General features: G+C 31.8%; 1 protein-coding gene and 1 pseudogene across 1 annotated transcript; one reads left to right on the forward strand and one right to left on the reverse strand.

Annotated features, from left to right (window-relative positions):
- Positions 1 to 5,480: 5,480 nt before the first annotated feature.
- On the reverse strand, positions 5,481 to 5,953 carry LOC124936565 (annotated as a pseudogene).
- Positions 5,954 to 6,378: 425 nt separating this feature from the next.
- On the forward strand, positions 6,379 to 9,270 carry LOC124935198 (probable polygalacturonase At3g15720). Its single transcript, XM_047475648.1, has 9 exons — positions 6,379 to 6,432; positions 7,394 to 7,510; positions 7,602 to 7,940; positions 8,038 to 8,070; positions 8,171 to 8,378; positions 8,467 to 8,548; positions 8,625 to 8,733; positions 8,822 to 8,924; positions 9,023 to 9,270. Exons 1-9 carry the CDS (start codon positions 6,379 to 6,381, stop codon positions 9,268 to 9,270), a joined length of 1,293 nt encoding a protein of 430 aa, XP_047331604.1.
- Positions 9,271 to 10,319: the final 1,049 nt, after the last annotated feature.

A 10,319-nucleotide genomic window follows, 5' to 3' on the forward strand; every position in this document is an offset into this window, starting at 1 on the left:
GAGGTGGTTTCAATGGACTGTGCAATGTGGAATAATATTATTTTGAAGTCAAGGATAGGAGAAGAAGTAGTTCAGGTAGTTTAGCAGTTGGGGGAAAAAACGGTTTTCTTTCGGAATCTAGTTTCGTTCTTCAGTCCAGCAGCTCCGTTCCATCGAGTTTTGGTAGAGGTTAAGGTCAATAAAGCAAATGGAGAAAGGCTTAGAAAGAGGACAAGACAGAGCATATAGATTCCTCTTAGTGTGTATAAGGGAAGATTAGGAAAAAGAATTGCATGCAGGCATGAAGACGAAGAGACCAAAGCAAGAACAGGCCAAAAGTATTCCGGCGAGTTCTAATTCTCTATACGTTTTTCGATCTTCACAAACTCAGGTACTTCTTTCTTAATTTCATTTCTTGTTTGTTACATGAGGCATCAGTTTTGTACCCCAATTCCAGTTAAAGATAGACTGAAATGTAGTTCATTTGATTCATAGATAGCTTATTCTTATTGTCTTAAATTGCTTGCATGTTTGGATAAAACCTTAGCTAATATTCATCGTGCTAGGATTAGTCTAGATCTATGATTATAATCAGATCTCATCTAGTCTTAACACTCAAGTAAATTGCTGCTGAAATCACAACACTACAGTCGCCGGAAGTACGAAATCGCGAATTAGTCGTTTAGAGATATCCTTCATTGTCGCATAAGCTATAACAGAGCTCCAATAGGTGGAAAAACGCCCCGCGCCATTGATCCGGTCGATTTCTTCGAACGAAACAGTAGTTACAGTATGTAATTGCTGATGAGCTTTTTTTCGACCCCTTCTCCTGTGTTCCATCGCAATAACAAGGGTTGGATGAAGACGAAGTTGTTTCGACTGAGTTATTCTGGGAAGATGCTTTGCTCTAGGACGACGGTTCGTGTCGGGTGTATACATCACCGAAAATCGCCCAGTGCCGGAGACGGAAGGAGAAGAAGACGAAGTCATCTATTTCTTTTTATTATTCTTTCTGGTTTCCTCTAACCTTTACAATACTTTTAAAAAGAACCTTAGGCCTTTTATTTGTTTAAAATGACCTAAATACTTTAATTTTAATTTCGAATTAATTAATTAATTAATTAATTCGAAATTAAAGTAGTCCCTAGGTTCTTTCTTTTATTTTAATTGAACCCCCAAATTTATATTTTATTTTATTTTGACTTCAAATTTTCAATGCCCATCAAATGTTTTAGATTTTTGGGATTCATTTGAAAAAATATCTATCTTTGCGGTGTCATACATAGAGTTCAATTATTTTGAAAATCCAAACAGGATTCATATGGGCTTCTAAAAATATTATTGACTATTATGAGAAAGTTTGGGAATCATTTTTGAAAATAACTCATTTTAATTTGTTTTATTCAGAGTTTTCTCAACTCTAAAAATTTCAAAAGGAAAACACTTAGAACTTTTAATTAATTTATTCTTCCCTCTTCATTTCAAAGGAATAAATTTCTAATATTTTATTCGAATCCTCATCCTCCTCATTTATGCTCATTTGTTCTCCCACGGGAATCGTGTCTCAAACTATGTTGTCGCTCTAACTTTGTTTATGCCCTGTGAATATGATTAATCCCTTTGTAAAATGGTTAAGATTTTCTCAGATAATCAAAAGAGTTATGAACTCAGAACGAAAACGTAATAATCCTTTAAACATCAACTGACCAATTACTTAGGAGTAGAGACTGTTTGTGAAGACATACGTATAGGACATAACGTCGTAGGCCCTTTCTTAATATGTAACCAAACACCGGACTCTTAAAACGAATATCTGATTTTCTTTTCTTTAATTTCTTTGAGAAGAAACTAATGTGGCTACTCTAAAGTCAATTAAATCGATATATCTGCGAGTTGATCGATTTAAAACATGTACGGGCATATTCGAAAGGACTATGTTAAAGAACATTATTTTTGGTTCGTCATCCCTTTTCACATTTTTACGGGATGCAGAGGAAGGTAAGTCAAATGGTTTTTTTAACATAGCTCTCCTTAACACACAAAAAAAAACGTTTTCTCTTAAAAAACATTGCATGGTTGAACCTACAATAAAAATCTTCGTCTCATACCGCGAGAGCACATGAGGAAGTTAAGGCATATGGTCGATAATTTCTAGATCGCACAAATCGACCTTAATGATAGGGTAATTTTCTTATGTGAAAAAAACGAAAAAAAACACATACAGCCACATAATTTTTAAAATTGAAAAATAATTTAGGCATATACAAGATATAATTAGAGATTGTTTATGAGTTTGGTACTTGATTACGTGTGAAAAAGAATTGAAAGCGATATGTCCCACAACGCCCAAATGTCTCTACTACAACAATTTTGACATTTTAAAATTTATTTTCACAATTTATATTTTAGTTTTACTATTTTCTTGTTCAAGCTAGCGCTAAGAGTGATTGCCCACTTTTGTGTGAATATTTTGATTTTTGTTCAAAATAAGTAATACAAGCATACATTCAAGCAAATAAAATCAAAATTACACAAAGCATGTTGTAATCCGGGAAAACCATTCGATTCCATAGAAACTCAAGGTTCGAGAATTTCAACATCAATTTACATACTTCACCTCCTTCCCAATAAAGGCTTTTTAGGTTAGGGTGCAGAAGTCTCTCGGTCGGGAGCTAGGACCTCTCAATCCTTGGCTAGAATTCTCGGTCGGATTCTAGAATTCTAGGTCAGATGCCTCGGTCCTGGGTTCGAGAGTTCTTGGTCGGGTGCGATATTCCTTGGTCTTAGATTTGACATCTCGGTTCTATGTGAAAGTCATTGGTCATTGGTCCTGGGTTCAGGAGTTCTTGGTCGGGTGCACCTCGATCCTAGGTTCAACTTATCAGTCGGATGTAAAATTCATTGGTCGGACCTCTCGGTCCTAGGTAAAGAACATCGGCCAGACCACTTGGTCCTGGATGAAAAACCTTGGTCGGGCCTATCGGTCCTAGGATATGTTTTTTGGTCGGACCTCTCGATTTGGACCAAAGATTCTTGGTCCTCAAGAACATCAAAATTATAGGTTTTGCAATTTTGATGGAGGCTTGGATTTTTCAATACAAGGGTCTAGCTAGCTTCACAAAGCTCTTAAGAACATTTAGAACATCATCCCAAGGTATAATCGACATGTGTGATGATAAATTCATTCAAAACAATTTATGGCCAAAATTGGGTTTTTAGTTTTAAAGTTGTTTTTAATTATAATGAGCTTGCAAATAGCTTACTTTTACTTCATATACTTGATTGGTACCAAAACATGAACACTGCATGTTCATTTGGACCAATTCAAGAACTCAAATTTTTTATTTATTTTAAAATTTTTGATTTTGATCAAATATGATTGGGATGAATCAAACATGATTCAAATAGTCTCTCAACATCATTAAAATCATGTAGGGAAGCCTTTTGAGTTGTTGATCTTGAGGATTAACCGAAGAAAAATTGTCCAACATCATTAGAATTATTTTATTTTTAAAATTCAAATTTGAGTTTTTTTTGTTTAAGGTTGATTGATTGATTCTAACATAAACAAAAATCATGGAAATGATCCTAAAATCGATTTCCAATTCAAAAATTCAATAAATAGACAATATACAAACTTGTGAATATTGAAATATAAAAATTTCAAATTCAAACTGGAAGTATGAATTAAAGGGTGATTGGAAGCATACCAAGGATTGAAGAACACTCTTTAGACCTTAGGGAAGCTTTGGGGATGCTCAGATCCAAGTTTTAAGAGCTTACAAAAAATTTCAAAAAATCTAGAAGCTTGGAGCTTTAATGGAAGATTTCTGTCATTTTTAATTTGAAGCTAGAGATTAGATCTCTTGGCTTCATAATTGTTAAGGAAGGTTTATTATAGCCTCTCGAAGTCGGTTGTGGGATTCAAATGGATCGAATCAGGCAATAGTAATTAATGATGTTTTGGTTGTTCTTCATCCAACTTGTTGATATAAGTGATTATGACTTTATATGTAGGAGAAATAATCATTGTGGTAGTGTGATCATTTCACCTTTTGAACGGAGTCAATCCGTCTAGAAACGATAAAATTTGATCTTTGAAAAATCAAAGATGGCTATGGATGATTATCCATCTGGCGTCGTGATGAAGACAATAATCGGAGGATGAAACAACGTTGTTTCGGGCGAGAACGCTAACGTAGAGCGGTCTGTTGGCGTTCCGTCAATGTTTTGGCATTTCCATTGCGTTCTGCTTGACGGAGCTAACGTTCGTGTTAGTCAGTCCGCTGCTTCGCGGGCACACACTCCTTCTGTTGCAGCGGGCTATGCTGGCGCGTCTGAGGCATTTGAGAAGATTCCAACGTCTATCTGATGGACGTTGTTCTGGATGTAACAATAAATCTGGGTTTCGGCTACACCCGATTACTGATTTATTTTATTTTAAAACCTTAAAGGTTTGTTTGAAATTGATTTTTTTCAGCCTTTAGGTTTTAATTTTGATATTTTAAAATACACAAAATATTAAAAATAAATATGACAAATATTTTGTCAATTTATTTTATTTATTTTATATTTTGGGGTTAAATAAATAATTTTTGGTATTTTAATTATTGCGAATTATTTATTTTTATCCATTGATATTTTATCAAAATTATTTTAAAATAAAATGAGTATAACATTTCTTCCAAATAATTTTATTATTGTTTTTGGTTATTTTTCTTAATAATTTAGATTTTAATTATCATAATAATTAATCTAATTAATTAAGTTTTGACCTTGGGATTAATTATTTTGATTTTATTTATTCGAAAAAAAAATTAAAATAATTATTTTAATTTTATAAATTTGATAGGTAGATTTTTAGTGTTTACACATACAAACAAACGAAGCACGATGAAAATTGGGTTAAGGTCGCAGGCCTCGGTCGCACGGGAATATTTTGTTCGAGATCTTGATTGGTGGGAAAATTTCGTTCAGATGCTTGTCTCGACGTTCGATCTCAATTAAAAGGTCCTAGCCAAAAATACCAAAAACACAAAATATAATTTTTGCCTGAATAGAAATCTAATTGCATAAAAACATCCCTAACATGAATCAAACATCAAACCTGCATCCATAATATAAAAAAATCAAAGTAATTGTTGAAAATCAATCATATTCCTCACATAAAATTTTAAAGAAATTTAAAGTAATTAAAAACTTTGTAGGGGCTACAGCACCCCATTTTTGGTGCATTTTTATTAAATACAATATGTATATGGATTTTGAACCTTTATTTTTAAAAAAGGGTTCAAGAATTTTATGTAAAAAGGAGGGAGCTTATGCAATATACATAGAATGATACAATATTTAATACATTAATGATAACAAACATATATTGAACATATATTGATAATTAGAGAGATAATATATATTAATTCCGTAGATTGTCTCACACACATTACACTTTTACATTATTTGCACACAAAAGAAAAGAGAACAAAACAAAATACGCTAGATATAAATGAATTTTTGTTTCAGCCGGAGATGTCGATGGTCTTGATCTCCTGCTTCTTCTCCGGCTCCTTGGGTACAGTGACCGTGAGGACGCCGTTGTCCATAGTAGCCTGAAGCGGCGGAGGAACTTGCCGCTGCTCCTCTCAACTCGGTGCCACTTCTCGTTCTTCTCCTCCTGCTCTCTGCTCCTCTCGCCGCTGATCTGGAGAACCTTTCCATCTTCCAACTCCACTTTCACCTCCTCCTTCTTCAGCCCGGGCAGATCGGCCTTGAATACGTGCGCCTCCGCTGTCTCCTTCCAGTCGATCCTTGCATTGGCGAAGGATGAGGTCTCTCGGGCGGAGGACGGAACATTATCCAGTACTGAACTTGAGAAAGGGAAACCCTCGAAGATGTCGAGACTTGAAAAGGGGTCGAAGATGTTGCTTCTTGGACCGCTGAAAATGCTTGGAATTAGCGCCATTAATTAATTAATAGATTGGATGATAGATTCGTTTTCTGATTGATTATAGAAAGTGTTAATTTGTAGTCTTGTAGAAATGCTTAGGAAAGATGTTCAAGACCGATGATAGAAAGTGTCTATATATAAACAATAATAGGAGCTGAAAGAGAAATGTAGACAATTCTAGGGCCTTCTTTAGTATTCTCATTTGTTCTAGTTGGCTTATAATACTCTACACGTGTCTCCTTTTTTTATAAGTAGATGTTTCTATACATTTCAATCACTTTCTTATTTTTTTTACTTTACTTTAATGATTATCATTATCATTAAATTTTAATTTTAATTTATAAAATTCCAATATATGACATAATTAGTTTGCAACTCATTTCACTATATATCTATTCGATGAAATTATTTAACCATAATTTGTTTGCAACTCATCATCAAATGAATCACGTCTAATGGGCCATGATCATGTGACGTTGTTTGCATTATCGTTCGACAATCGTGTTGAGGTCTAGATTTTCAAACTATACTTTCAGTTTTAAAAAAATGGAACTACTTATAATTTCTCTCTCAAGAGGATAGGTAGACAACATTTCCTGTATGGTTTTCAAAAAATAATCTTGTCTTTCTAAAGTACAAAAATAAAGTAGAAAGAAATAGTGTCAAACTAAACATGTGAGCAAAACACATATTAGCCCTTAGATTTTACTTCATGTTTAAGTTAACACATATACTTTGGTGAGATCAAATTAGTCCTCAAATATATGAAATTAGATAGGTTGCAATCTCTTCAATTGGAGAGAAAAGAGTAAAATTATAGTGTATTTGTAAAAAGAAATGCCTCTCATTTTTAAAAATATTCATACTATTTTATTCTGGTTAAGTTCACTCTAAATTCCAAAATATGATCAAATTAATCATCAAAATAAAAAGGATGAACATATTTTGTGAAAAATCAAATTAGAAAACTCTATAATTTTATCCATAATCTCCCTACATGTGGTCAAAATATTTTCAAAGAAATTAAATGGAGTCAAATCTTCCTATTTTGGCAACTAAAATGGTCAAGTTCAACCAAACCAACATGATGCAATTCATGAAATAGTAATAATTTAAGTCTACATATTACAATCACACAATTTCAAATTAAATTCCTATATATTGTTTAAATCCTAAAAAAATACACATGTAATAGTTTTGAAATTTAAAAATATACATGAAATATTTTTAACTTTATACATTTTCCTAAAATATTGAACTTAGAAAGACTATAAAATCAACAAAAATTATTGGGTTTTGACACATTGAATTTGTTTCAATAAGATTTGTTTTTGTAATTCTTGGCTAGTAGAATTGATTGATAATGGTGATCACCTTTTTCTATCAACTTATTGAATCTAATTAGTTTTTATTTTATTTTATTTAGAAAAACATATTAACATGTTTTTATTTTGGTTTTCTTTCATGCAGAGTCATCTCGGTTTATTCTTTCTGTTTTGCATTTTTTATCTAGATATTTGTCTTGCTATTACATTTGATGTGAGACAATATGGTGCGGTTGGAAATGGAAATACCGATGATTCTAAGGTAAATTATTTCACTTATTTGAAACATGTAGTATTGTTAAGGTGACGAGTTATCGTACGCTAGACTAAACATTTTGTATTTATTTGTAAAGGCATTTTTACAAGCATGGAAAGCAACTTGTGCATGTACAAGAGACACTGCTGTTATGGTGGTGCCGGCTGAAAAGACTTTCTTTATTAGATCTTTGCTTTTTAGTGGTCCTTGCATATCTCAATCACCTCAAATTCAGATCGACGGAACTCTAATAGCGCCAGACGATATAAATAAATGGGCGGAATGTGCATCGAACACATGGATAATGTTCTCGCAAATTAATGGTCTTAATGTTTATGGAAAAGGAAAACTTAATGGAAATGGTCTACCGTGGTGGCAAGGCAGTAATCTCAGATACCTCCACAATAACAATTTTGAATATTCATTTCAATACAAAGTAAGATAAACTCTTAGAACATTTTTATTCTTTAAAACAACATTTAAATAAAAAAAAAGTGTTTAACTATTCATTTCTATAATTATTTTTTTTGCAGTATCCAAGAATGGGAAGTTGTTCTCGACCAACGGTGAGATGGAGTTTAACTTTGAATAATTCTATCTCAACATATAATTTATATTAAAATAACTTTTTTATTTGTTTTTCTTATGATTTGTTACGTTGTATAGGCAATGAGGTTTAGTCAGTGCAACAATCTTGAAGTTAAAGGATTGACTCATATTAACCCTCCGAGAAATCATATAAGCATAAATGATTGCAACAACGTCAAAATATATGAAATAAAAATAATCGCTCCAGAGAATAGTCCTAACACTGATGGAATCGACATATCTTCTTCAACTAACATCCATATCATGAACTCCATCATCAGAACCGGTAACACCTTCATTCAAATTTACTAATTGTAGTTAAATATTTTTGCTCATTTATTAATGGGTAAGTCTTCAAATTTTGTCTACGATAGGAGATGATTGTGTTGCCATTAATAATAAGTGTTCAAATATTATCATAGAAGGAGTTCAATGTGGACCAGGCCATGGTTTAAGGTAATTATAACTTTAATATTTGATATGTCTTTTAGTAAAAATGTCTATTTAATATAATAATATTGCTATATATTAGTGTTGGAAGTCTTGGAAAGGGTGGAGATTATGCCCAAGTGGAAGGAATACTTGTAAAGAACTGCACTTTGACTAGGACAACCAATGGAGCTAGGATAAAAACATGGCCGGTAATATATAAATAATAATAATATTGAAGGGTAATTTATTTATTTATTTTTCTAACTATTAATTATTATTTGTTTTAATGTAATTTAGGGAGGGAATGGATATGCTAGAAATATAACATTTGAGAATATTTTGCTTCACAATACAAAGAATCCTATCATTATTGATCAACATTATTGCAATACCACCCATTGTGCTGAACAGGTTAATTGTTAAACACTTTATTTCCTTAATCCAATTTCTGTTCTTTTGTTTCTCTCTAATTTTTTATTTTATTTTTACAGATGAAAGCGGTTAAAGTGAGCAATGTGAATTATATCAACATACAAGGAACATCGGTCACAAAACATGCCATATTATTAGATTGCAGCACTCATGTCCCTTGCACCAACATTGTTTTTAAAAATGTGAATATCAAATCAATTTCCGATGAAAAAACTTACTCCACCATGAATAATGCCATCTTCGATCCTTCTCCACATCCCCAAAGGTCCATTTACTTTAGGTCAAGTGTCTTTAAACTTGGAAAGAATGAATAGTTTCTCAAATCTCAAATCCAAAATCCAACATGGACTATATTGGTATAGGATGTTAATTACTGCCAAATATTTTTATTGAGTAGTAGTTAGTAGTAAAAAGAATTGAATTGTTCATGTTTTAGTGACTTTTTTACACCAGCATGTAACATTCATAATATTTATAAGTAATATATTGAATTTACTTATCTATTTATTTACTCTTTTGGCATTTATTGTTATGTAACATATGTGAATGCTAATATATTGAGATTTATGTCAATTATGGTAATGATATGCATGCATTTGTTCTAGTTTTAACTACAAAAGGGACATAAGGGAAAAAAATACATATTATTAGTACTTTATTGATTTACCTATGAAAACAGTTAAAGTGAGCAATGTGAAGTATATCAACATGAAGGGATCGTCGACGACTAAGCATGCCGTATTTTTGGACTGTAGTGTCCATGTCTCTTGTAGTAACATTGTCTTTCAAAACGTGAATATAAGATTGAGTTCAGGTGAAAAAACTTATTTCACCTTAAAAAAATGTAAATGGATTGTGTGCCTCCACTTTCCCAAAGGTCTTTCTTTAATGTATGGGCTATTTATCAAATTTTACATGGATTATGTTGACTACTAAGTCTTTTTTTATTAAAGTTAGGAGTAAAAAAAGGGTTGAATTATACATGTTTAGACATTATGATGGCATGCCACCAACATGAAACAATATTTATAATTTTCTGTAATATTTTGAAATTATCTCATTATTTATGTCTTTTGGAATTTAATATTTGTTTCTACTTTAAATGTTGTGCAACAAAAATGCTGGTTTTTTAAATAATAATGTTGTTGAAATTCATCTATTGATCAATTTCAAACTATATTCTAAATACAAACTTAAATAAAGAGGGAATAATGTGGAAACATAGCATAAAACTCTAAACTATATTAGACTCTTTATCAATGTTTAATTTAAGTAATTTTTTTTATATCAAAATCATTCTTCCTAAATTTTAAAAATGTAAATAAAATTTTCATCTTATCAAAATGATTGCAAGTCTAATTGA

This window comes from Impatiens glandulifera, chromosome 4, assembly GCF_907164915.1.
Source record: "Impatiens glandulifera chromosome 4, dImpGla2.1, whole genome shotgun sequence".
Taxonomy (NCBI): Eukaryota; Viridiplantae; Streptophyta; class Magnoliopsida; order Ericales; family Balsaminaceae; genus Impatiens; species Impatiens glandulifera.

Coding starts and splice junctions, on each gene's coding strand:
- LOC124935198 (XM_047475648.1), top strand. CDS start 6,379: ATGGGCCATGATCATGTGACGTTGTTTGCATTATCGTTCGACAATCGT. Junction 7,511..7,601: donor GAAATACCGATGATTCTAAG/GTAAATTATTTC, acceptor TTATTTGTAAAG/GCATTTTTACAAGCATGGAA. Junction 8,734..8,821: donor CTAGGATAAAAACATGGCCG/GTAATATATAAA, acceptor AATGTAATTTAG/GGAGGGAATGGATATGCTAG.